Source organism: Aptenodytes patagonicus, chromosome 2, assembly GCF_965638725.1.
Source record: "Aptenodytes patagonicus chromosome 2, bAptPat1.pri.cur, whole genome shotgun sequence".
Lineage (NCBI taxonomy): Eukaryota > Metazoa > Chordata > Aves > Sphenisciformes > Spheniscidae > Aptenodytes > Aptenodytes patagonicus.
This window is the reverse complement of record NC_134950.1, coordinates 168862322-168889918: the sequence shown is the minus strand read 5'-3', so window position 1 is coordinate 168889918 and position 27597 is coordinate 168862322. Positions and strand designations below refer to the sequence as shown.

General features: G+C 55.1%; 1 protein-coding gene across 4 annotated transcripts; it reads right to left on the bottom strand.

Moving 5' to 3' along the window:
• Window positions 1–12: 12 nt before the first annotated feature.
• Window positions 13–22022, bottom strand: ZBTB47 (zinc finger and BTB domain containing 47). 4 transcript variants are annotated; one of them, XM_076332051.1, is made up of 7 exons: window positions 21913–22022; window positions 21494–21560; window positions 9778–11151; window positions 6420–6567; window positions 5704–5819; window positions 5130–5274; window positions 13–4968 (listed from the first exon to the last, which is right to left on the bottom strand). In XM_076332051.1, the coding sequence occupies exons 1-7, from the start codon at window positions 22020–22022 to the stop codon at window positions 4601–4603; spliced, it is 2328 nt and encodes a 775-aa protein (XP_076188166.1). In that variant the 3' UTR covers window positions 13–4600. The 4 variants fall into 4 exon arrangements, with proteins under 4 accessions (XP_076188166.1, XP_076188163.1, XP_076188165.1 ...); XM_076332048.1 differs by lacking the exon at window positions 21913–22022 and having other exon boundaries at window positions 21494–21577; XM_076332050.1 differs by lacking the exons at window positions 21494–21560; window positions 21913–22022 and adding an exon at window positions 21303–21328.
• Between the last annotated feature and the right edge of the window lie 5575 nt (window positions 22023–27597).

The following is a 27597-nucleotide window of genomic DNA, read 5'->3' as shown; positions in this document are numbered from 1 at the left end:
TAACAAAGAAAGTGGTGGAGCTTTAGGTTTTCTTTTATAAAAGACAAATCGTTTATTGATTCAGTCCTTTCACTTGCAACCTCTTTGGTAACAGTCATAACACTTCCAGACTGGGAGAACGCAGTGGAAAGGCCCAATTCTGACCTCTCACCACTTTCAGAGCTCAGCAACCCCTGACATGCCTTGGTGAGAGGCCAAAAGCAGGTTTCAAAGCATGGCCAAGGACCTGGCCTCTAGGGACAACACAAAACAGCCTACCGTGACTCGTCTTGCTCATGAATGGCCCAGAGAGCAGCCCCGGCACCCCCAGGCAGAAGATGGTTCAGGATGGGGATGCATGTTGGGCCTTTGGTGCCAAGGCTGACTGTGAGCTGTGCCCTGGAAGGCAGCTTTGATGCACCTCTTGGGACCTCCTGGGCATTGGCCAATGGGGCCGTCAACAAAGCAAGACTCGCCCGTTCCTGCGGTAGGCAATGACTTGCCCCAGTTGGCCCCGTGATGCACTAACCTGACCATCTCAGCCTCCCCCTCATCACACCATCCCAAAGAGAGTAACTGCTGTACTTGGAGTTAAAGATAAACATATATTGATTACACATGGTCATAAAAAAAAAAAGTAATAATAATAATACATTTCCTAGAACATTACTTAAGACGCTTCCGAAAAGCATCCAAGCTTCCCCTCCCCGCCTTCCCTTATCTATACAGAATAAAGTGCTTCATTTAGTTTGTTCACACTAGTAGAGCCACCGATACACTCTTAACTTCGCATGTTTGGGCAACCGATACTGAATGCCATAAAATAATACAGAGCCGAACATCAGGCATGAGAAACTAGTTTTGAGGCAAGTGCTTGGGGTTTCATTCATTTCCTTCAAGTTCCATGCTACTGAGGTTGTTCTTATTCCTATTTTTTTCCTCTTTTTTTTATTATTATTTTCTTCCTTTGCAAGTTCGACCCAACTCCCGTCGTGGTTAACGTATCACTAGGCAGGGCTGCATGTGGGGAAGCTCTCTCCGTCCTTGTGAACAAAGGGCGTCTGTCCGTCCGTCCTTCCCTCTCAACTTCGGGCAAACCAAGAGTTTAATCAGTGGAGTTGTCTAGCAGCGGATGCTCGTCTCTATTGCACTGTCACAGCTGTTCCCACCTGCCGGCCATCCATCCATCCATTACCTTCCCACCGCGCTGGGGTTATGGCTGTGGTCCAAAGGGCCAGCCATGCCTCAGGGACATTATGAGGCTAACTGGTCTGTGCTACCAGGCTCCTGGGATATATAAACCAAAAATGACCCTCCCCACATGACTCCCTCCCTCCCCAGAGTTCAAATGAAGGGGGAAAAAAAATTCAAACCCGGAGAGGTCTGGGGTTAGGCGCGTGGGCAGGGTTGTCAGCTGAACGTTGCGTTGCGGCATATTCATGAACTGCGTAATGGAAATCAAGCCCCTCTCCACCCTCGCAGTCTGTCGAAGAAGGGATGTGAGAGATTAAGGTGCAAGAGTTAAACAAAAAAAAAATTTAAAAAACAAAAATAAAATAAAATATAAAAAGCTTGAAAACAACGGACCCAACTCCCCCACCTCCTGCCCCGTTTAACCCAACGGGTGCCAACGGGGCTGACTGGGATGGGTGCGGGACGAGACACTGCGGGAGCGACTCGTTTGAGCTCTTAGTACATTAATGAAAACCAGACATGAAGAGACACATCGGGGCCGAGTAAGGGTGTAGACAAAAGGGCTCAGAGGCCATGTAGGACTCCTGGGAACTGCCCAGGCCTTGGAGAGGGGAGGGAGCAGCAGGGATCTGGTTCTCCAAAGTGCTGTGTGCATGGTCACATCTCGACGTCTCCAAGTGGCTCTCCGGGCAGGCTCTCGAAGGGCATCGGACGCAGCTGGGATCAGTCTCTGGGCTTTCCACTGGGCTTCTAGCCTCAATGAGGAGCTCTCATCTCGCAGTGACGTCCAAGCAGGACAGGTCCTCACCGGGAGAGGATGAACCGGGACAGGGACAGGGAAAGCCACCTCCAAGTACAAGGGAGCACATGTTGGCGTGGGGGTTTGCTTGGGGGGAGAAGTCTACCAGCCAGGCAGGCTGATAGGCTCCACCACAGAAGATCCTACAGGCAAGGTGAGTCCTCCTCAGGGTGCAGTACTTCCATCCCATGTCAAGGCTGTGTGAGGGGAAAGAAATGCAAGGGAGCCCGAGGGGATGGGGTCTGGGAGGCAGCGGAGGAGGAGACAGCATGGACCACTCTACTAAGGCCCTCCAGCACCTCCAAGGGTATCACTGAAGGCTTCTCTAAACCAATCGTCTTCTAGTCTGGGTCATGGTCCCTTCAGAAAGCCAACGGCCCCAAGAGCTGAGTGCCCACATCCCTCACAGGTGTGTGTTTGAGAAGGCTTTGCACCATCCCAATAAGCCCCAGGGTCGTGGAGGAAGGAGAGCGGAGAAGCCTTTGGTACCTATCTGAGAAGATCAATATGGCGAGGCAGCTCTGCCATAGCATCTTCCCTTTGCTCAAAGCAGATGGAGATGAGGGTGAGCTCACTGGTACTGATTGCGGTGCTGGGGGTCCACAGGATCCCAGACAACACAAGGATGAAAAGCAATTTGTTGCTCCAACATGCTAACAACCACAAGAGCAGCCAGCTTTCCAAAAGACATCAGGCATGAGGGGCACCACTCAGCAGGAGGGGACATCAGTCACCTAACCCATCACCTCAAACAGCACTCAGGAGAACAGCGGGTGCTCCCCTGTCCCGTCCCTATCAGGCTAATGCTCCTGCATGTCCCAGGTCAGCAAAGCTCCTGAGCACGTGGCTGAATCCTCCCGGCTCTGCAGGGACAGCCTCAACACTGCCCAAGTGCTTTGCTGATTTGGTCCAGGAGACGAAGCACCAAGACTTCTTGCAGAGCCAGATGTGGCTTACTGTCACCAGCACCCTGCTATAACCCAGACTGAGGTGCAAATGGGAAAGGGCTCCTGCAGCCTGCTCAATGTCCTCTCTTCCTTCTTGCCTACCAACAACCTGCTCACCACCTCTGTGACCTGACCCACGTCCGCAGGCATCCACAGTGCCGGCCTTGGGAGCAAGGCATCAGCTGCAACGCATCCCACCTTTTGGCCGGCACCTCTCTGCCCGTGCTGGAAGCTCTGCAGCCCCTGCAGCGCTCCCAGCTCTCCCTGACCCCAAAGGGGACACTTCCCTAGGCAGGGAGACCGCACAGCCACGGTCAGGCCAACACATGACACCCTGGGGCAGAGCACAGCAGCGAGAGATGCAGCTTGGACTCCAGCATCCAACAAAAAGGTAACGGCAAAGCCTTCCTCTTCTCCTCCTCCTCCGCTGGCACAAAACCAGCCTGAATAAGTGAAGCCAAAGACCAGCTCAACTTCAACAAACACAACACGGTCAGAGGAGCGCTAACCAACACCGTGGGGCGTCACCAAACCAACCACAGCCCTCACCGGTCCCCTCTGGTCCCCCCAAGCCAGGGCAGGGCAACAGCTGCCAACCCCACGGGGAGGTAAAGCTTGGGAGAGCGACGCGGGCAACAAGCTGGAGGATGGGACATCATCATCAGGCTGAATGCGGTCTTGCTTTAGCTCTAAACCTTGCAATGGGACCCAACCTGGAGCTCACCCATCAGTCAGGGGTTTATTCAAATTGTTAAGGCACTATTCTGGGCTGATTCTGCCGAGAAACGGCGGCGTCCCACTCCTCTGTCCTGGGCTGCTGCGGAGCCACCCTCCCACCGGTCCCGAGGCCATCTGAGCTCTCCCAGGGACACCTTGCCAGCTCCAGAGCATCCCCAGGAGCCCGGCTCCTGCTGGGATTAGCAGAAAGGGCACACCAGAGCCCGGCTCCCTTAGGGCACCCCAAAAATGAACTGGCAGCGAGCTGCCGATGCTCCGAGATGCAACGCCGGTGTTTGTGCTTTCACACCTATCGAGGAGGAAAACCTGTCGTGGGGAAGGAAGACACGGTGAGGGCTGCTAATGAGAGCAGGCTGACGGCTTTCCAACGGGGACATCTGCTCGCTCGCCGCGGGCCACCAGGGCCGGCAGACGGGACCGGCGGGGACTCCTCTGCGGTGCCCACCTCTCAGCCTCTTGGGAAAAGAGCCTGAATTGAAAGACCAGCTTTACAGTACAGGGATTCAAGCACCACTAGCTAGATTTCGGCTTATGATAAATATTGAACCGCCAGCAGGCATTCATTTGGCTAGCGAGCGGGCATACGACGCTGGCGAGCTCAACCCTGGATGGCGCGGCATCCTGCTCCTCTGAGCCCTGCCAGCATCCCGGCATGAAGATGAAGCCGATGCACGGGAAGATGAAATGGAGAACGACACCTTTTACCTACACCCGGACGGATGGTGGTTCTCCCCCCCAACATCCACGCTCCTCAGGGGGGGCTTCCTCCTGCTCCCCCTCTCCGCAGAGAATGATGGGTGAGAAAAAGGAAAAAAAAACCCAAAACAACCTCAAAACGAGGAGGAAGGGGGGTAGAGAGCAAGCGAAGCCTTGGCTCCCCGGGGGGAGGCGTTCCCAAAGGGCTGAGCAGTCCGTGCGGGCACATGGCCAGGGTGGGGGGCACCTAGTTGTTGTTTGAATTTATCCTCCCCGCGGGAAACAGGGGAGGGGGCGGCGGTAGGTGAGGAGGAGGAGGGAGGGTCTGTGGAAGGGGATGAAGCAGTGGCAGGGGCAGGGGGGAGACGCCGGGGCCAGGGGGCAGCGGAGCCGGGCTGGCAGCGGGTTGGGGGACGGCTGTGTCCGAAGCCAAGGGGTTGCTGACGCGGAAACATTTCTCCTTGTGTGCTTTGAGCATGTTGGAGAAGCGGAAGCGTTGGCCGCAGACGTCGCAGGGGTACGGCTTCTCGCCCGTGTGGGTCCGGCGATGCCGCTTCATGTTGGGGCGGCTGGTGAAGCTCTTCCCGCAGATCTCGCAGATGTAGGGCTTCTCGCCTAAGGATGGGGGAAGACGGATGAGAAGCTGGTGGCTGGACCATTTCCCCCCCCGAAAAACCCCATCCTGCCATCCACCCGAAGATGCTACCCCCATCCCATTGCTCTTCCCCCGGGGGCGCCCACCCGCAGGGGCTGGGGGCAGGGTGAGGAGCTCTCACCCGTGTGCGTCTTCATGTGCTCGTCGAAGTACTGCTTCATGTTGAAGTCCTTGCCGCACCACTGGCACATGAACTGCTTGTGGCCGATGTGGATGCTCATGTGGGAGCGCAGCTGGTACTTGTACTGGAAGCGCTCGTTGCAGTTCTGCGGGGGCAAGGGGGGGGATGAGCTGTTGATGAGCACCCAAAACACCCCCCACATCCCCCCCAAATCACCAGCATGTCAGAGCAGCACAGAAATCACTTCCCCTCCCCCCCAAAAAAAAAAGAACCCAAATAAATTACTTTTCAGGACATACTCAGCCAGGTGTGCAGGCTGGATGGGCTTGGGGTGGGACGCAAGGTCCAGGCACTGGACAGAGAGATCCTAGCGTTGGCCACCAGTTTCCTCATAGGGTTGGTGGGACCCTCAAACCAGGAAGGGATGCAAAGTTTGGGAGAGGAGGGAGCATCCCAACAGCTGCGCTGGCAAAAAGCATAGGGGAAGCCCCAAGAAGTGGAAGATCTTCCCCCAGATCTGTGTTTTTGTGCCCGTTCGAGAGGACGCGGGGCGGGGGGACACACAGGACCTTACCTCGCATTTAAAAGGCTTTTCCCCAGAGTGCTGGAGCGAATGGACCTTGAGGGACATGCTGCGCTTGAAGGACTTCCCACAGGTCTCGCAGGTGAACGGCATGTCCTTGGTGTGAGCTGAAGCGGAGAGGAGCAGGGTCAGGCGCCCTCCCCGCACCCCGAGCATCCATCTCCCCAGGTCCCGGCTGCTGCTCCCAGCGCCGGTGTCCAACCCCAGCAAACACAAAGCCGTCTCGGGAAGATGCGCGGCAGCAACATATCAGGTACTTCCCTAATTGCCTGCCAAAACCCCCTTTTTATGGATCTCTTTGGTGCCTGCAAGTCCCGGGAACTCAACCGCCGCTGCCATCTGCAATTTGCTTTTCAAAGCCCAGTGCTGGTGCGGTCTGGTCCTCTTTTACAAGGGAAGGATGGTTACACTTCAAAACCTCCTTTGATCACTTCTGAGGTCTTTTTTTCTGGTTAAATAAAATAAATGAGCTTCCCCAGCACCATGCCTGATTGCTCCAAACACAGCACTGAGCAGACATACGTTCAGCATTAAATACTGGGCCAAATTTCAAGGCCCCTGCATTGACGTGAGAAAGCTCACAGAAGAATAAGCCCAGCCCTGAATTCCCAACACGACAGTGACAAAAAGACACCCTTCATTGCCAAAATGATGGATGAACACCCCTAACAAGATCTCCCCGTGGCACCGGCGCCTCCCGCACTCACCAACCATGTGTTTGCGCACGTGGGCCATGGTGTAGAACTTCTTCTCGCAGATCTCGCAGGAGAACTTCTTCTCGGCATAGCCATGGACAATCTTGTTGTGCTCGTGGAGGGACCAGAGCTTCTTGAACCCCTTCCCGCACGTCACGCACTGCAAGGAGAGAGGGGATGGGTAAGGAAGCAGGAGAACGTGCCCAGGCACCACCAGCATTTTCATTTTACCAGGCTATCAGCTTGACCCATTGAAGGGGAACATCACTATGAAACCTACAGCTAAGATATCAAAAATCGTAACGACCAGCAAGTCTGCTACAGACCTTGTCACTTCAAAACCTCCAAAACTCAAATTTCTAGTCACTGGATGGGACAATGGACAAGGGACAATGACTTTCCAGGGAAGGACGTGGCATCTCCATTGACAGATGTATTAGGACTTGCATAAACAGCAGCTCACGCACCAAGGCCCTATTCCCAGCTGGGGATTTTATTCTTGCACACAATGAAGCCGTTACATAAAAAAAACCCCAACCCTCTGTGCATTAGAAGGCTGCAAAGAATATAGGAACCAGGAGAAGCCCAAGCCAGGGCCGTGCAACTTCTGCCTTCAGCAGATATTATGGATACTTCACCACTAAATGAGTTTTCCAAACATATCCAAAGGGACCAAAACGGACCCAAAAAACAGTCCATCAGCACAAGCAGAACAATGTGATGTGCGAAGTCTCCCCTGAGAAGTTACGGTAAAGATTTGTTTCAGCTCCAAGTTCAATGTTTCTTGGAAAGTTCCCGGGTAAAGCTCCAACTTCAGCGTGAGATCAGTTCGGGGCTTGGGGAAGGACGGGAGAGCGAGGTCCGCACGGGAAACCATTGCTGCAGCATGGGTACAGCTGGCAGCACCCAGCCGAGGACCCTGCTGGGAGCCAAGGGACACTCTTTCCCCTTCACCTCTCCACGACTCATCTTCCTCTTGGCTAACAGGGATAAAACCATCCCTTCTCCTCGCAGGTGCACTGAGAACATAATTCATGCCTTGGAGGCATCTAGCAACAGCACCGCTGAGTGGTACCAGTAAGCCCAGGGGGCATTTCCCAGCAGGGCTTGAAGCACTGCAGGCAGCACAGCCTCCAGCTTCTCCTACCCAGAGGAACAGACAGATGCTTGTTGATGGGCTTCAACCAAATTTTGCACCGAATGAGGCTGTGATACCGTGGAAAATATACGATTACGCCATGTAGTCACAGTATCTTGCTACATATATTTATATTTAGGTGCCTGGGAGGCAAAATTAGGGTCAGAGAGGCATTCCCAACACTCGTCGTCTTCATCTTGCCATGCCTGAGTATCAACGTGAGTAGTCCTCTGAGTTTCACTGTTCCTAAGTAAATACTTCCACGGATCAGAACAGTTTTATTTCTGCTTTAAGAGACATTTCAGGACAAATTCAGGACCAGAGCCTGTTATCAAAGACACATCAACATCCATTTTCTCCACTTAAAATGAAAGAGGCTGCAAGGGAATTTTAAAATTAAAGGTAGAGGGAAAGCAGCAGATGTAGGAAAGCCCCCGGGCTGGGACCAAGCACCCTGGAGGGCTCAGCCCTGTGTCCTCAGTTACTGCAAAAAAGCATCACTCAAAAATGTGGAAGAAACGTCCAAACGAGGGAAAAAAATGAGAAGGAGAAATTCTTGCAGGCTAAGAGGAAAACCATACTGAAACTGGCCAAAAACAGAGTTTGAGAAACAACCTGAGAAAGCAAAGGATGAATCGTTTTTCAGGCGGCGGAGGCAGGATGCCTGCTACGGAGTCCGCGGGGCCACGGACGGTGATGGGAAACGATCACAGGGAGGGAGGTGAAGCCTAAGACCTAAAGCATCATGGATGAAATCTGGGGACAAAGCAGCAAAAGAAAGCAGCAGACCTGAACGGGGTAAGAGGGACAGTCCCTCCATGGATCTGGTTATAAAACAAGTACTAAAGACTGTCCACTATAGGTATAGAGTTGAAAAAAATCCCTTTTCCATCCAGCTATAATTCCATGGTATATTGATAAAAGTTATTCAATATTATCAGAGCAAATGGAGTGAATTTGGCTATTTGTAAAATTAAAAATGCTCAACTAAGTGAGAGGTAATGATCCACGTTTTCCACGGAGGGAGGTCACCGCGGTTCATCCTATTCAGAAATGACCTGGAAAAGGGATAAAAAGGGGGGGGGGAGGGGAAGCAATGAGGTGACAGCCCCACGTTAACCATCAGGAAAGCAGATGAGCCTGAAAAAATATTATTAATTGCACAGGCTTTACGATAGGCTCCAAAACAGCCACCGCCAGCGCAGGCAGCGGCTCCTTCACCCGCTCGAGACGGGACCGCTCCTGCCTCCGTATTCCCTGCATGCCCTAATGCTGAGATCTGCTTCATCGCTCGTTTTATTTGGGGTGCCGTCGGCGAAGGGCTCCAGTAGCACTTGGGTTGCGTTACCTCCATCTAGGAGAGCTGCGAGATCATTTAAAATCCGGTCGTGGTGGGAAGGATGATGGGCGAAGCTCTCCAGAAGTTGTTGGTTTTTTAATTAGTAGTGGCAGCGTCGTGCAAAACAGCTCGTTGGGGATTAGGAGATGGGTTGGAGGGGTCTGCAGGAACACACGTTTGCTGCTCCAGGGGGCTGCCTACCTATCCCCCAGAACTGCACTGATTTACTGGAGTCGATTTGCAAACACGGATGAGGATCTCGTTAGCATTAGGCAAAGGACACATTGAGCCTGAGCCATGCATGGATGTCAAATGTGTTCAGAAATTTGCTAATACGCAAGCTAAAGAGCACAAAAGGCAGATTAAAACCATTTTAACTCGTGTCAGCAAATCTTTGAATTAAGCTAAATTGGTTTCAGCCTAGGTGGGAACAGCTGGAGTGTGTCTCCATCAGGGGCTCGCAATGTTTTAGCTGGATTAACTGAATAAACTCAAAGAAAAATTACTCCTCAAAAATTACTCCATGATTCCACCCGGCTGGCCAAGGGGAAGCCACAGTCCCCCGGCACAAATCCTCCAGTCCCATGCCACCGTCGGACCCTCCTGAGCCTGAATACGAGTCACGGGTGAAGCAAGGTTCCCTCCCGTCTGCCATGTGCCACCCACATCATCAAAAATATCATTTGAGCATGAGCCTACCCCATGGTGTAGCTGGGTGGGATGTCCTCCCTGGTGGGTGGGATGTCCTCCCCCACTGGGATGTCCCGTCATGGTGGGATGCTCCTCCTTTGGTGGGATGTCCATCCCCAGTGGGATGCCCTACCCCTTGGTGGGATGTTCCCCCCTTGGTGGGATGTCCACCCCCTGGTGGGACATCCCCAGGGCTGGCTCACCTGGATGTTCTTCTCGCAGTCGGTCTGGTGGTGCAGCAGCAGCTCGCTCTCCAGCAGGAAGCGTTTGCCGCACTTGTCGCAGATCTGCATGCGGCTGTGCGTGACGTTCATGTGCTTCTCCAGGTACCAGCGGTTGTTGAAGACCCGGGGACACTTCTTGCACGGGTAGTGCTGCTTCTCCTCCAGCTTCACCTTCTGGCCCAAACCATCCTGCTCCTTTTTCCTCTTCCTCCCTCGCTGGCCTTCCTCTTCCTCCTCCTCCTCCTCCTCTTCCACCTTGGCTATCTCCTGGGACCTGGTTGCCATGGCAGGTTTGGTGGCTTTGGACGCCCGGCTGCCTCTGCGGGGCTGCCCGCCCTTTTCCCTTTTCACCTCTGACGCATCTTCATCGTCGTCATCGTCGTCCTCTTCTTCCGTCGTCTCCTCCAGGTCTTCCTCCTCGCTGTGCTCCTCCTCCTCCTCCTCGCCCACCTCTGCATCCTCCTCCTCTTCCTCCTCCTCCTCCCCTTCCTCATTCTCCTCCTCCCCATCCTCCTCTGTGTCGCGCCCATCACCGTCAGGCCGCCCCATCACGGCCGCCTCGCTGGCGGCTGCCTTCCCCTCCATGCCCTTGGAGACATTGAGGGTCTGGTTGTTGAGGTTCACCTCCACGATGATCTGCTCCCGGTTGTACGAGCCCTGGCTGTCCAGGTCCTCCTCGGACTCTTCGCCTTCTATCTTACAGACAGTGCCCGGACCACCATCCTTCTCCTCCTTGTAGTACTGCTTGGCTGGACCAGGGGGGAGCGTCCCACCACCTGCTCCATCCTCCACCCGCACTGAGTAGGGGTCGTTGCCCTCCCGGGCGTAGATCTTGGGATGGGGGGCATCCACCTCCTGCTTGATCTCGCAGTAGTAGGGCGGGGGTCCGGCGCAGCCCTCAGCGGGCAGGGCCATGTCGGCGGCCAGGCTGAGCGAGCGGGTGTCAAGGAGGTCCTGGCAGGAGGAGGCAATGTTGTTCATCTGCAGCACAGCAGCCGCGTTCAGCACATCCTGCACATTACAGGAGTTGACGAGGAGCTTGGAGGTGTAGATGAAGTTGAGGATCTGCTGGAGGCCCTGCGAGGTGAGGGCCTCCAGCGAGAGCTCCACGCGCTGCAGCTGCTTGTTTTGGGTGAAGAGGGAGTGGAAGAACTGGCTGTAGGCCGCCAGGACCCCCTTGTGCGCTGGGAAGATGCTCTTGTGCTGCACCAGCACGATGTCCACGTCGCACAGGTCCGGCTGAAAGAGGCGCTGCTCGTTCAGTCTGTCCATCAAACACGTGAAGTGGAGGGCTACATCCTCCACCAGGGAGTACTCAGCCGAAGGGTAGTCAGTCGTTTTTTCGACTATCAGCTGTGGGGAGGAAGGAAATAGAACCGTTCAGGAGGGCTCTTTCCCCAGGAAAACACCCGCCCGGCCATGCCACTCGTCCCTGTCCGTGCATCTCAAGTCAGAGAAGCCAACTGAGAAGCTCCACTGCCAGCCCCAGCTTGGAGATGCCAACCAAGAAGCTCCACCGCCAGCCCCAGCTTGGAGATGCCAACCAAGAAGCTCAACCACCAGCCCCAGCTTGGAGATGCCAACCAAGAAGCTCAACCACCAGCCCCAGCTTGGAGATGCCAACCAAGAAGCTCAACCACCAGACCCAGCTTGGAGACGCCAACCAAAAAGCTCCACCACCAGACCCAGCTTCGAAACACCAAGAAGCTCCACCACCAGGCCCAGCTTAGAGATACCAACCAAGAAGCTCCACCACCAACTTGAGTACAGGAGACTCAACCGAGGAGGAGAAAGCCCAATGAAAGGACAGGCCAAGGCCATATGAGCACCCACTGACATCCCTTCAGCCTGGATAGGAGATACCATGGCCACCCCACCACCAAGGAGATCCAAAGCCTGGCTCAGCTGTCCACGCTCGTGCGGAGGAGATGTCACGCAGGAGAGGGGATGCCTCGACCTCCTGAACCAGATGGAGACCCTGGGGGGACATTTGCCCCACGCAGGAAGCCAATTTTAGGCACCAGCTGAGATTAACCCCCAAAATAGAAGGAAATCAGGATTTTAAACCTCCCTGCTTCTACAAGATGATTACATAAAACACAATATCCTCTAATATTTGCCGAATTACGCCGCGTGCTCTGACTCACGTTAGCAGCTAACTCGCTAGCTGGATTCACCGGAATGAATTATGCGCTTTTTTAATGCCCATTTTAAATCACCTGGGGAAAGGCACTACCTGGAAAAATTCAAATCAGGGAGCAGCATCCCCAGGCTGGGAAATGCTGCGACTGCCAAACACTCCCCAGGCTGCGTTTGCTGGGTATTTAATTTAGCTCACGTGTATTTCGCATGCTGCAGACCACCCCTGGACGTTCATCACCTCTCCTGGGGATACCTGAGCCCCAGGATGGGTTTGCCAGCTACATCCCAAATGCAAGGGATATCCCACACCCTAAATCCCACGCCCTATATTAAAAGCAGGTGGGATATCCCCTTTCCCTCTGCTTCCCTTTGGCTTTCCGTGCTGAACACCCAATTCATGGATGGAGACGGATCTGGCCACCTTAACGCCCTCTTTCCCTACTGTTGCGGGATGTGACCAAGGACGGGGTGCAGAACAGCGGTGGAGATGGAGGGTTCAACCTGCTGGGTTTATCCTGCACCTCCTGCTCCAAAAAGAGTTTCTCAGCTCCCATTTTTTCTGGGACAAATGGCAGCTCTTGATCAACACACGAATTCCAGCAAGACACGTTTTGTTTGTCTTTTTTTTATTTTTTGTGAGCCAAAGGCGAAAGCACACACAGACAAAAATGTTTAAATAATAAAAAAAAAAGGGTGTTTTCTTCTCTGTTTTCTCAACAAGCAAAAAAACCCCTTCCCCCTCCCTGCCAAAAGTTTTCATTTTCACTGAATTTCTGCTCCGCAACCAACCCGCCCAACCGACGGGGTCGTCAGCTTCGCATGGTCCCGATGGCCCCGGAAAGCCCCAGCAAGCGCTCGCACCCGGGGAAAACAGGGAAAAAACAGCTCTTCTCCAAGCTCTTGGCTCTGCAGCCTGGAGTAGGGCAAAGAGGGGGATTTATATATATTTATATATATATTTTTATATATATTTAAACTCTTTATATATATAAATACTCTTTATACATATATTTGTTATAAAATGCTGCATCCCAGCTGGAACATCCATCCACCCCCCCATTTTCTAAGCCTCGTGACTGCCAAGGACATTTCGACGAGAGGAACTTGGATGGCTCAGCCCCCCCCAAGCGCACACAAAATAAATAATGATATAATAAATATCGAACGCCGAAGAGACAGCGAGCTTTCAGCAGAGCGGTTTGCTGTTTGCCAGGGACTCTCCTGCTTCGCTTGCGCTATGAAAAAAATTTGAATTCAGGTTTTTCCTCCTGGGATCCATCTCACCTCGCTCCCCATACAGGATGCCCCAAGCTCGGCACGGCCACAGCCGTGGAGAAATGGGTGCAAAACAGCGGGAATTGGGTCTGCCGGGCAGCATCGCCTCCGCACAGCCCAGCCTGGAAAACAAAAGCTGGGTTTTGGGTTTTTTTTTTTTTTTGCTCCGGATCGAGGTTTTTTGGCAAAAGGGGCTGACCCCTCACCCAGCGCCGGGGCTTGCCAGGCGGCTCTAATCAGTCCCAGCAGCGGCGAGGACAATGCGTGTCTTGGCCGCATCCCGTCGGTGACTTCAGCCCGGGCTTGTCAGCGGGAGGTTTTTGCTCTTTATTGCTATCAGATGCTTTTCGTGAGCTCGCCCGGAGCCAGAGCCCCAGCCAAGATGAGAGGCGCCCGCCGGGGTGAGATCCCAAGAAAGACCCCAACTTGCCTCAAAATACCCCTCCGGCAGCTCCCATCCCTGCAACCCCATCGGAGCGGAGAAGCCAGATTAATCAGGGTTAATGGGAGAGTAAAACCCATTACCCCTTCCCCTAGAAAAACACAAATACTGTATTTTTTAAAAAAAATACGTATTTTTAAAAATACTTTTTTTATTATTTTAAATAAAAATCAGTTTTGCTCTTTTCCACCATCACCACCTTGGCCCTCTGGGTCGGTTTAGTCCCACGAGCAGCCCAACACGGCACCGCGGGAGCAGTCCACCCATCCCATCCCCATCCCGAGCCTGGACTTGAGGTGCTTGCTGGGTGCATCAAACCGGAGCGAACCCCAAAACTGCCAGCCCCCTCCATGCACCGCCGACCTCCGGGCAGGGCCCTGGCATCATCGGCACCGAGAAAAAACCCGTAAAAATTATTCGAAAGCAGCGTGGCAGCGAAGTCCCCACCCCGGGGGGACGGCAGCGCCTCCAGACAGCCCTCCCCGCCCTGACGCTGCCCTCCGGCTCTATTTTAAGAGCATTTTCAAGCAGCGCCGCCAAAGCTCCATCCCGAAACAGCCGACGGGAGGGCGGCCGGAGGATGGGGAGGATGCTCGGGGTGAGGGAGGACCGAGGGATGGGGGTCAGCTGAGCTCCGGCGGCAGGGGATGTGAGGAAGAGATGAGAGCGATATAGAAAGGGCGGCCGAAGCAGATGCTGATGCTCGCTGGACCGGGGCAGCCTCTCCCAGAGAAGCCACCAAAAATCCCGCTACAGGAGATGGAGCCCGAGAGCAGCCCCACTCCCCTTCCACCCGCATACCCCCCGTGTGCCTCAGTTTCCCTAAACAGCCACACCATCACCCGATCACCTCCTGCTGCTGGATTTAAATCACTGTGCTAAGACAAAATGCTATTTATCTTAGCAGGTATTAAGAGCCGGATCCCTAAATGCTCCTGCAGCAATAAAAGCCCCCGAGGGACCAGCAGGTCGGGTCACCCTGGATATATTTAAATACTCAAATCTGCAGCCCCCCCCCAGAAGACCATCTCTGACATTCACCGGCCTCTTTTTATTTATAGCCACATCTATCGCCCTCATCACTGCAGCATCGAGGACCACAAATACCTCTCTCCTGTAGCAGCACAAAGACGGGGTTTCGCGACATAAAAAGCACATTTAAGTCCCCGCTTCACGCCGGGCGGAGCGGTTAGAGCAGCTGCCCGCCAACCAGTTTCCAGTCAGCACAAAATTTGGGGATTTCCTTAAAATTTTTCAATGCCAAAACTCCCGCGAAAAACAGCAATCTGCTTTTCAGTATCATTCGCAACCACTGAAACATTTACCGTTGACCTGCAGTATTAAATTGCATTAAGGAAAAGTGCTTTAATAAGTAGCTGAATACGATGTTTGCACTTGCTCCTCTAGGAAGAAAAACCCACGTCCTATTCTCAACTTGAACACCGCTGCATTTCAGGGAGAAAGAACGCGGTTGAAGCTATTTAATGCCACAACTTCTGCTAAAGAAAGAAACAGCATTAAAAACCTATTTTTACAGATTAATTCAAATGATACAAAGGCGCATCGTTAGAAATTCCAAAAACATCCGCGCTGTGGGTTTTAATCCTCAGTCCCCTATAATTTGCCTTCTGCTTTCAAGACCCTTGGATAAGACCTTCAGCCTTTTCTCTGTAGTTTTGAGGCCATATAGGGTTTTTTTTAAGGATGATGTGATGCTCGCGTCTTCCCACGACTCCCGACACCGGGATGAAGCCGCCCCAGAACCAGCAGCGCTGCCTGGACCGTACACGTCCCATACGTAGCCAAAACCACCCATTTTTGGACCACGGCCACGCATGGAAACCTGGCAGTGGGGTAAAACACATCCCAACGCACCCTCCCCTCGCCTATCGCCTACCTTCACCGCTCTGCTCGCCCATCGCCCCCCTCCCCGGGGACCTCTCCCGTCAGAGTTTTGCCCTCCCACAGCACGGGACCGTGCTGGGGGGGCGGTTTGTTCCCTTCTCCGACGGGTGTTTTTATTTAATTAGGGGAGGGTTGTCCGGAAAAACAAGCAGGAAGGGAAAACAATAGCTCGGCCGCAGCCCCGCCTGGCGAGGCGCCGGCCGACACGGCCCCAAGCACCCACCGCCGGCGTCCTGCCCGCCGGGATGCTGCCAGGGCTGGACCAGGCGCTCGCCAGGGATGGTCCCATCCCAGCTCCAGAGGCCTGGGATGGCCACGTCCTTTAGGACGGTGGTGACACCGTCTAAAATGATGATTTGCCCTATGTGCCGTCTAAAGGGCTTGAGGCTGCCGAAAATAGAGCCATATACAGGCTCCAGGGAGAGGAAGCAAGGGGAAGGGGCTCAGCAACGCTCCCAGGACCCATCCCACCCTGGGGTGTCAGGCACCCTGAAAAACACCTCCCAGCCTCTGCACAAGTGAAGAAGAGCGTTAGCCCAGCTGGGGGACAGTCAGATGCTTCCCAGGCTTTTTTATTTCCCTCCCCTTTGGTTGTTTTTTTTGTTTGTTTGGTTGGTTTTTTAATAGCATCCAGCATTTACAGGCTTCGGCTCAAAGGTGCTTTTCCACAGAGCAGCCTGGGAAGCCGGCGGCAGCGCCAGGCCCTGCGGGACCGTCCTCAGCGCAAGGCAACAGGGACGAATCCTTCCCCCATCCCGTCCCCTGGCAGCCGGGGAGCTGCCTCTGCAAATAGGGAAAAGGTTCATTCGGGCTTTTCTTGTAAGCACCACGGCCACCCACGGCTTGGGGAGAGCGGGGGGACGAGGCGGGATGAGCAACACGAGGCTTGGCCTCATTGGGAGCGGGTGCTGGCTTCCCAGCAGCACAGCCCGCAGAGGGTTAATGGCTGGTTGCTTTCTTATTTATTTTATATTTTTTTTAAATTTTTTAAACCCCGCCAGCCACTCTGGGCATCTTTCTCCTTTTCTTTTGTGCACAGAGCTGCAAAGCCACAACGATGCTTTGCAAGGACGGACGGACGGGCCAACCCCGCCATCACCCTCCATCCCCAAACCGGTCCAGCGGGGCGACGCTGCAAAGCTGCTCCTGGGGGATGCCACCACCACTGTGACGGCATCGGGGACACTGTCCCTCTGTTCCACCAAGGGCGACGGCGGAGGGCATTGCCAAGCCCCGAGATCAGCTCGGTAACCTCAGCGTCCACCCCGACACGTGCGAAGGCGAGCACCGTCCCCTGTGCAAACACAGCATCCCTGCCGCAAAAATACTGAGGCTTCAGCCCAGCGCCGTGTTATTTTCAGCCCAGGAACAAGCTCCAACCCCTCCGCTCCGGTGGGAGAGCAGAGGCACCGAAGCCAGGCTGGATGCACCCGTCCGTCTGTCCCTGTCCCCTCAGTCAGGGTCAAAAGGGGTTTCTTCGGGTGCAGCTCAGCCAGACCCAACACGCGGTGCAAAAGCTCTGCAGGTAATTCAAGACCTGTGCTAAGCCCGTAGCAAGGTCCGGGGTTAAACCCCGAGGGGCTGCAGCTGGATTTCGGCAGAGCCGGCATCTTCCTAGCAAACGCCAAATGCAGCCGAGCCATGGGGTCCCCGCCAACGCCTGGCACAGCTAGTGACACCCGGCTGATGGAGATATCCCCAGCCGCCGCCCTGGCACGGGAGCAGGCAGAGGGATGGGATGCTGCTCTCCTGTCTGGGGGATGCAGGACCACCCGCAGAGTCACTGCTGGGGTGGAAGAGCCCGGGACGCGCGCGCGCGCACACACACACACACACGCGAAGCCACTGTTCCCCTCCCTCCCCTGCCCGAGAAAAACAAGAGGAAGAAAGATCGAGGGAGGAAACGAGGACAAAACCCAACGCTGACCTCCCCAGCCGGGCCGTCGGCCAGGCGGCTGCGCCAGGGGCCGGCTCCGGACCGCTGCCCAGCCCGGCGCGAGCCGCGCGAGGCCGGGGAGGAGGCGAGCATCATCCCCTCGGGACCCTACGGATGCCCCCAGTGCCACCAAGGGAGGGGACGGATGCAGCGGGGCAGGTGGTGCACCGAGCCCTCTGTGGCTCATAGCACCCCCAGGGACCCCAAATTCAGTGCAGGGAGCGTGGACGGGTGCAACGGGGCAGCCACCGCACAGCTTGTGCACAGCCTGAAGCCATCGTGTCCCCGAGCCAGCCCCATACCCACGTGCTGCCATGCAACGGCCGGGAAGAGGCTGAGATCCCCGGAAAGCAAGGCGGATGGATGCACGAAGCCTCCTCCCACGTGCTGCCGAATTAGGCTGGCACCAGACGGCAGCATCCCCCCTGCCCGGCGCCGCGGCGCCCATCCCTGAGGAAGCCACCGTGGCCTTCCAGGTGGGTCAACAGCGAGATGGGATATGACGCCTCCAAGGTTTGCCCCACAGCCGGCTCCCATCAGACCCTAGAACCACGGCATTTTCTAACCCAACTCCAGACCACAAAATTGCCAGAGAGGTCCAAAGTTAAGCCTCTCCCAGCATCCTGGGCAGGGCTTTCCATCCCAGAGCATCCTCTCCAAACCCTGGTGCTGACCCCAGGGATGGTCCCCATCTCCAGCTCCATCCTAGACCCAACCTTGACCGGGGCTCTCCGGGAAGCACCGGCCGTGCTCCTCTGGCCCAGCCATCCTTCCTGCCCAACACTTTAACATTTTTATGAACGTGCATTAAAATGGCTTATTTTTATCATGGCTGTCCAGCAAATTCAGCAGCTCGGGGCGCAGGGCTTTAACTCAGACATGGTGTTAGTAGCCCTGGTGCCGGGCGAAAGATATAATCATAAAAATAATAATAAAAGGACAATTTATTGTAATTAAGTCCTCTACCCACCATATCTGCACCATCATGGCCAGCCTTTCCCCATACCCAAAGTCATCCCAGGTTTCACCATCAGGAGGAGCAGCCGAAGCACCGAGGTTGGCTGAAGAGGGGACAGCAACCCCGAAGGACATGGGGACAAGTCCTCAGGTGTCCCCAGCCGGGAAACCCAACGGGGCCAGCCCTGCCCTGCAAATACCGCTCCAGCAATGCAACGCAACGCGTTTCCTTTAGAAATAAGAAAGGAAAAATTAAGGGCAGGGGGCACACAGCCTAGCCCTGAGCTCGTCCTCCCCACCGACGTCCGCTCCTCCAGCCTTTCAGGGACCGCAGACCCCATGGGATGTCAGGGGACATCTAGGATGCAAACCACGCGGGGGACCTGGGGATCCCCTTTTTGGGGGCCACACAAACATGCCAACAAAATAAAAACTTCAGCTCTTGCTCTTCCCAGAGAGCACTTTGTCATGGCCATTGCCACGTCCCCGTCTAAAAAGGCTTAAACGCAGCAGCGCGGGAGAGACCTTACTTTTCTCCTCCAGCTGGAGCGAGGAGGGAAGATGGGGAAATCAGCGATTCCCCCGAAACCTTCAAAGACCCTCTGATGTTTTGACACATTCAGTTCATCCGCAAAAGGTTTCTCCCTATTTTTCCTTAAGCAGAAAAATCTGCATCTTAAAAATAACCAATATTTAATCGACTCGCAGGCAACCTCCTGCTTCTCCCTACAAAGAAGACATCTCCAAAGGCAGCAGCGGGTTATTTTTATGAAGGGGGTGACATGCCTCTCCTCCAGACGTGAGACAGAAATACAAGGCCATTTATCTCACCCGACTCCGGCGTTTGCCTGGTAATAACCTAACGCGTCGTTAATTCCTCGCGGGGAGAACAAAGCTCGGCCGTGAAGCCAAGCCAGGCGGTGAAGGGGACCCTCCGGCCGCCCCGGCAAAGCCCCCGGAACGGTGTTTAGCCCAGCCGGCATCCTCAGAGAAACTCCGCGATCAGAGCCGAAACGTTTGCACTCAGCAAGCTTTCACCCCAGATCCAGAAAAAAAAAAAAATAAAAAAAATAATAAATCCCTTAATATCTTTCCAAGGAGGATTTTTGCTCCGTAAAGCAAATTTTCCTCTGGTTCTTGCTGAGGCTGGGCGTGGAGGAAAGGTTTAATTCCCAACTTTTCCCCTTCTTCCTCGCAGGGCTGCCCGCTCGGGTGGGCTCCGGGCATCTCCATCCCCACCTCAGGGCACAAAACGCTCCCAAAAACAGCCCCGGTGCCTCCCCCGGTCCAACTCAGGGAGGTCTCCACCAGCACCTCCCTCCGGAGGGGATGCAGGGGCGGTTTCAGCAGCCGATTTAATGCCGGCAGGAATTTCGCAGGCCGAACGCAGCCGGCCGGCACGAACCCAAACCTGGCTCCGGTTACCCCCAATATCGGGGCCGGGGGATGCCGAGCCCCAGCCCGGCATCCCGGCCATCGCCTCGTGCGCCGGGTCAGCGTTGTTCCTTTATTTTTCCCAAAGCTTGCACTTTCTTCCCCTTTCCGAAAAGCCGCTCGAACGCCTCCCAGGGCGTTACTACGGGCGCGGAGCCATCGCTGGGGCAATCACAACCCCGCACTTTTAGGGATGGGGGAGGCACCGGGGTACCGGGAACCGCGGTCCCTGGGCACGGCACATCCCCAAGGGATTTCCCGTGCATCTTCCCGGCTCAGGCCTGCTCTCTGCAAGTCAAACTAACCCCCCCAAAAAGTCCACCGGCCGCTAAAATAGGTCACTGCCGCAGGCGAGAGCCCCGGCTGCAAGGCTCCCGGTGCAACCAGCCTCCCTCCGTTATTATTATGATTTTTTTAAGAGCATGCACGGAAAAAACCCTTTGCAAACCCGAAGCGGGGTGGGATGCTGCACCCTGCCCGTGCCACGCTCGCGCCCTCGCTCCTCCGGGGTATCGGGGTGAGCCGAGCATCCCCCAGACCCCCCTGGGAAAAGGGGGCCCCGCGGCAGGGCAGGAGCGAGCCGGGGTAGGGGCCGGGGGGGGGGACACACGGACGGACGAGGAATTAGCAAAATGAAGGAGTCATCCGGGGAACAAAAAGGGCCGAGGAAGCGGCTGGCTGCTCCTGCGCTCCCGCAACGCCAGCAAATCCCCCGGCCTGGGCGACCAGGCGGCTCGAAAAGTTTCCCCCCCCGCCTCCATCCCCAAATTTTCCCACAGACCCCCGAGCGGGAGCCCTGAGGTGGGCTGGGGGGGCCAGGGCGAGCAGCCCCCCACAACCTTGGGGGTGCTGGGCCGCGACGTCCCTCCCCCTCCTCGTGGGGGGGGGGGTCAGGCCCCGCTGCACGCCCCCTCCGCAGCCCCCAAGCCCCCCCCCCCCCCCCCCCAGCAGCCCCATCACCCCTCAAGGCACCCCAGGGGCGAGGGTGAGGCCAGCCCCGCCACGCAGCCCCTCACCCCATGCAAAAAGGGCCTGCGCGTGGAGGGGGGGGGGTCGGGACGGGGACGGGCGGGTTTGTTTTTGGGGTTTTTTTTTGCAATTTTGACCAAATGCAAAACCTTTCCCCCCCTGCACAACAAGGGGGGGGGGGACACACACACACACGACGACCCCATGCAGCCCCCCCCCCGCGCTAAAGCGCCTTGCAACGAAACACCCGGCCCCATTGCACGGGTGGGTTGCGCTGTTTGTAAACCCCCCCCCCCCCCCCCCCCCGCCGCTCCTCACCGCTCCCCGCAGCAGCCCCTCCGCGCGTGTCGTGTGTGTGTGTGTGTCCCCCCCCCGCGAGGATGCAGCATGCCGCCGGCTCGCCCATGCAAACCCCCCCCCCCCCCCCTCCACCTCCACCTCCACCTCCACCGCCCTTGCAAGGATTTGGGCAAGTTTCGGAGGCCGTTGCAAAGTCAGCAAAGCCCCGGCAGCGCGAGGAAGCGGGGGGGGGGGGGGGGGGGGGGGGAGGGAGCAGGAGGGGGGATAGAGGGGGGGAAAAGGGAAAATAAAAAAAAGAAGAGAAAAGGGAAAAAGGGGGGGGGTGCAAGCTCTACCATTTTGATGCAAAGGTCTCCGCGCAAAGGAGTCCCGGTCCTCCTCCGCTTGCCTGGGGTTTTTGCTCTCCATGAAAAAAAAAGAAATGTTGGGTTGGGTGGTTTGCTGGGTTGGTTGTTGGTTTTTTTTTTTTTTTTTTTGCCTTTTTTTTTTTTTTGGCTGGCTTTTTTGCCTTTTTTTTTTTTTTTTTTTTTTTTTTTGCCTTTTGGAGGAGGGGGGGGGGGGAGGAAATTACCGCGCCGCCGCTGCCAGCCCTGCTTGCATCCCCCGTCCCTCTTTTCCTTTTTTTTTTTTCCTTTTTCCTTTTTTTTTTCCCTCTTCCCCCTTTTTCTTTTTTTTCGGTTTTTTTTTTCCTTTTTTTTTTTCCCCCCCCCCCTCCTCCTCTCCTCCTCCTCCTCCTCCTCCTCCTCTTCTTCACCTCATCCTGCCCATCGCCATGTTAGCCCCTTTTAGGAAGACGGAGGAATGCGGAGCGGCGGCGGCTCCGGCTGCCAAGAGCCCGAGGGCCGCTGATTGGAGCCGCCGCATCAGATGGGGCCGCGGCTGCCCCTTTAAAGGGACAGGCTCCCGCCGCCGCCGCCGCCACGCCGCCCACGCGCGGCCCGCCCCACGCGCGGCCCGCCACCCCCCCGCCCACCCACCCCACACCCCCCACACCCCCCTCCCCGGGTTACAGCCGCCTCTTGCGGCACAGCATCCCCCGGGAGCGGCCTCTCTACCCCACTGGGGGAAACTGAGGCACGTGGAGGGGCGTGTGTCCCACCCCCCACCCCCCCCCCCCAAAAAAAAAAAAAATAAGGCTTTTGGGGGCATAAAAACCCAATTTGGGGAGTCGTGTTTTAATAAAGCATCGGTTTTATTAAAAAAGGGGCTTTTTGGAGCGCTCTCCTGCTGCGGGGAGGAAATGGGGATCCCCCACTGGCAGAGGCAGATTGGGGGCAGGGTCTAGGGCACATTTGGGTTTAGGAGGTGGGGCTGGTGGGTGGCCGTGCTGGGGCTCCCCCAAACCTCCCCAGGCCCCTGGGCGTGAAGTGTGGGGCACAGCCAGCCCCCAACCCCCCCCTCCCCCCCAAAAAAAAAAAAAATAAAGCAGGGCTTCATTATTTTGCCCCCAGCGCTGCTTGGATCTCCCCGAAGCTGAGCAGGGGGGTGGGTTTTAGCATCCCAACGCACCCCAGCCTCGGCCGGGAGCCGGGTCCCCCCAAACACCTCATGCTGGGGCAAAGCTGGAGCAGCCTCAGGTTGTCCGGGGAGGCACCATGCAGGGTCCCACAGTGCTCCCACACGTCTGACACCGAGACAGGCTCTGCCCGTCGGCGCTGGGCTCCACCAGGGCAGGAGAAGACCCAGGAGGCGCCCAACCGAGGCTCATCAGGATGGTGACCACCTCCGAGACCCACTTCTGCCCCCACCGTTCGTGCAGACGCCATCCAAAATGTCAAGGGCAAATGAATTCCCTTCTACCACCCTAAAAGCAGAGAAACACAACGGCTCCGAAGGGCATCGGCCACGCGACAGCGGGGCTGGGGGCGTCCCCGGAGCCCCTGGGCTGCTCCATCTTCATCCCACCTTCCCGGCTCTTTTCTTTTTCCTAACCACTCCCTTTTGCAGACATAAATGTGGTAACGTCTTGCACTTGTTTAGACTCTGCTTCGGTTGCCGTGTGCAGTAACTTCTTCCAGATGTGTACGGCCCTTTACATAATGTCGCCGTAGCCACGTCCTGCCTGCGCTGGGTTTATTTAATATATTTAATCTTTTTTTCATGCCCTTTCTTGCTCTCAACCCTGCTCCGCTCTATAGGAAAAAATCCTGGCTGACGCCACCAGCACCTCTCCCCTATCAGAAAGCTTTTCGTGAGATGAGTGTTTGGCCCGTCCAGTATGTCTCCTACCCTGGAAACGTTTCCAAAAGCTACATAAGCTCCTGGAAAACACCCGGCTGACACGCAGCCAGCGCCGGGGTGAGGGTGAGATGAGGCCAGAGGTGGGAGCCGGGGATTTAAGCTCTGCTCTGGAGCCCAAATCCCTGCGGCACCTTCATGGATGTGGCAGAGGGGACCGGGGAGCTTCAGAGCTTGGAGCCCTCGTAGCTCTGAAGCACGCAGGTCTGAAGGGACAGGCAGGGATGGTCAAAGCCCTGATGCCACTCTGGTGGGCTCTCCATGAGGTCCTTGCCTTTTGGAGGATGCTGAGCCCACCCCTCACATGGAGACCTGGCCTTTGCCATCAGCAGTTTTTCCTTCCTGATGTGGGAGAAGCTGTTCCCGCAGTGGCTGTTGCCACCAGCGCAAGGGGAACTGTCCTGGAAAGGGCACAACCAATGACACCTTTGGGTGAAACACTTTATTTGACAAGAGGGACTACAGCAACATTCCTAAGAGACAAAACACACGTGGTTTTGTTGGCCACAACGCTGGCCAACTTCGTTGGCTCACGTGGAATTTGCTGAAACAGCTTCCCAAAGCTCCCAGCAAATCCCACCCAACCCGGTTTGGTGGGATCCCACCCAGCCTGGTTTGGTGGCTTTGCTGTGTAGGACAGGCAAGTTGGTCTTGTGCGTGACCGATGAAGCGCAGGGGCTGTCCTGAATGACTTCGGCCACCTCTTCTTCTGCTCCTCATCCCACCATGCAAGGGCCAAGCAGGGTGAGACATGAGATGCTTCCGCATAGGTTAAGGTTAATGGGGCACATGGACAACTCATCTCTTGCGGGAGCTTTTTTCCTTCAACTGCTGGGATTTCTGAAAGGGGGTGACTCCAAGCTCTCGGTGCCTTCATGAAAAGATCTGGAAGGTCTGGAGTCTTCCTGGGAGATGGCTCTGCCGTACCTTGCATAGACATCACTGGGGAGAATGACCAATGAAAGGGGGTCCAGCTCACCATAGAGGGATCTGGGGGTCCAGAGTTCAGTTCAGTCTCTGTTAGGGAATGGGTTCTCCAGCAAAAGGGAAGCTCTGGAGAAACTGGTAAATGAGGAGCACGTGGAGGGAGGCTCTGGTGACACAGCAGAAGTGTTAGGTCTCCTCCCCACCTCTTTCCAGCAGTGTGGTGCCCACAAAAGGGACATCTCCTGTAGCTTTCCCTCTTCCTTTCTCTCGCTGGGCCATGAGATAGCAACCCAGTGGCTCCACAAGGTCATAAGGGGTCTTAAAATGAAGGACCAGCCACAACAATACAAGGACTGGAAAACATTTAGGGAAACCAGGAGATGTTCATATTTCCTCGGTATAACTGATCTCTGATATTTCAATTTGCATTTCCATAGCTTCGGTCTTCTCCAAGAGAAGCGTCAGCAAGGACAAGGGACGAGAAGAAAGCTGATACCCTGTAATAGCTCAGACAGCTCTGAGTTTGTGAGGACCCACGCAAGAGCCTGGAGGTATTTAAGACGTATAGACGTGGCACGTAGGGACATGGTTTAACGGTGGACTTGGTAGTGTTAAGTTAACGGTGATCTTAAGGATCTTTTCCAGCCTAAATGATTCTATGATTCTATGAACAACCAAGTGGACCTGGAAGGGTATCTCTGAGGTGGTACCACGTCCTCTCGCTGGCTCTGCCTGCCTGGGCTGGATTCACTGCTTTAAGCGCAACAACCGTGCTCTGCTGAGCATCTTCTGTGGGCTGGAAGTCCCACGGATAGATGCTCCAGGAGATGGTGAGATGCACTTCCTTGGTGTCCACCCTTCCTGAGGCAGCGCTGAGCCCCCAGCATGTCAGGGCACGCGCGTGCTTGGGTAAAGCAGGAGGTGGAAGAGCCCTCCAGATTGCCGTGGCCTCACCCATGGGACACAGGATGGAAGCTGGGGACACAGTCAACCCTTTGGGGATGTATCATGGGCTTGGCAACTGGTTCCACTCAGCAGATGGTTTTCTGAGCCGGCGTACGGATCATGGAAAAGAAGGGATCAAATCAGGCCAAGAGAGAGAGAAGGGAAAAAAGAATAGGGAAAGCAAGAACATTCCTGGAGGCTCTCCGGCCTCTCTCCCTCCAACCTCCTGAGAGGAGGAGGAGGAGGAGGAAAGAGACAAAACAAAAGGCACAAGAAAAGAATGAGCCAAAGCAGCATTAACACGAGGGTTGCAAGGTCCAAAGCAAGCAGCGTCGTGATGCAACAGGGCAGGCCCCTTCCCAAAAGCCCGTCAGCTTTCGGAGGACCCGGGGGTCCTGCAGAAAACGCTGCCCTTTTATGGCCAGGCGAGGAGGGCCGTGGCGCAGGAGCCTGCCCTACTAAGGAAAAACGTCTCCCGCTTAGTGTTTGCAACGAGAACACCCACAGTGTGAGTATAGACAAGCTCTCAAAGGACGACTGAAATACTGCTGCTTCGTGTTGACCCCAATTCTTCTTTTTTTTTTTTATTTTTTTTTTTTCCCCTTCTTTGATTTCTCACTTCTGCCTCCAAACTGGGAAAAAAATAATAAATTAGAAAAAAGAAAAGCGGTTATTCAGGCAGGGCTGGCTGGTTTCAGGTGACACCCTCACATCGCGGTGCGGGGATCAGGTTCAGAAAGGTCGTCTGAGGACACGGGTGAAGCCGTGTCAGACGGGGCAGACCTCCGCCCGGAGGACGGTCTCCTTCCCGCAGCCAGCTGCCGGCAGGCGAGCGGCGGCTGTGCCGGTGTTTATCCTCCCCTGCCCGGTGGAAGGGCTGCGATCCAAGCCGGGGAAGACGTCGTTACTCTACTCTTAAACACGATGGTGCGTGCCAAGTTCATCCATCCGCCGCTGCAAATCAGAGCCCGGGCTGACCTGGCATCTCGCTGCCCGAGAGGGAGCCACCACCTCCCAAAGCTGCAAAATACACCTCATCCCAAGTCAGACGGTGTTTTCCTTTTGAGGGATCACCACTCCACCGGGAATAGCTTTTACTCTTTGGTTGGCAGAGGCAGGGAGGGGAATCCACGTTGCAGATAAGACCCTGACCCATCAGAAAGTCCAGTGAAGCTCCTGAATTTGTATTTTCTGTATTTTTCATGCACCTAGTAATTTGCCCACCCGCAGGTATCTGCTGGATCCAGCAGCAGCCAGGTTTTAATTCTCAGAGGAGCTCGTCTTGGATTCCAGGTTCTGTTTTCTACCAATTTTGTAGTAATCAGGTTTAATTTTATACGTGGTAATGCCAATATTAGGAAGTTTACTTACAACCTTTGAATTATAGCACGGTGATGAGAAGATCCAAGTATTAAAGAAAAATTGCTTGGAGGAGGAAGGTGGAGACGCCCCCCACACTTCCAGATTCCCTGCAAAATATTTAACTTATTTTACCCCTAGAAAAGAAATCGTAGGATCGTGGATTTATGTTGGAAGGGGTCTCCAGAGCTCACGTGGTTCAACGTCTTGCTCAAAGCAGGGGGGTTTCTCGTCTTTTTATTTCCTCGCTGCTCTCTCAGTGCTCAATCCAAGGATGTGGACCAAAGAGGAGCCTTAACCCGTGTCATTCACAGCCCAAACATCTGCCCTGCTGCTGAACATCCAGAAATACTTATTGGGTACCAAAACCCACAGCGAGGTGAGGCTGTGATGTGTCTCCTCGCGCTGCCTGGCTCAGCGTGGCTTTAGTGTCTTTGCGTCCCTCGCACGGCGTCGGTGTTGACAGACATCAACTCATTAGCAGTGGGACTCGTTAGAATCAATGCCCCAAAAACACAGCACCAGAACTGGTGCCTGGGGGTATTTTTTTTCCAGGTGGGTAATCTAAATGTGTTATAAGGGAGGAGAGCATGGTGCAGTTGACATTACCCTGCTTTTTGAGCTGGTCCTGCTTCTCCCCGGGATGAGTTACAGCAGAGGAACAGAGCATTGCCAGGTCTTCGTTTTGGGGGACAAAGGCTTATTTCGAGCATTACTTAACCGCAGGGTTTTGAGATCGAGGCCTCTGCACTGGATGCATCAAGCAAGCCAAGGCAAGCAACCCAAGCCAAGTTGTCCTCGCTGCTGTTGCGTTGGAGAAACAATCTCTATTAACAACTTGACTTGGCAGTTTCAACATTTTGGGGAAAGAAACATTTCTATTCTCCCACCAGGCCTTTCTTCAGCCATTATTGGCTACTGCTGTCCCGCATGAACAATTTAACTCCTGGTATGTTCAGGGCGCTAGACA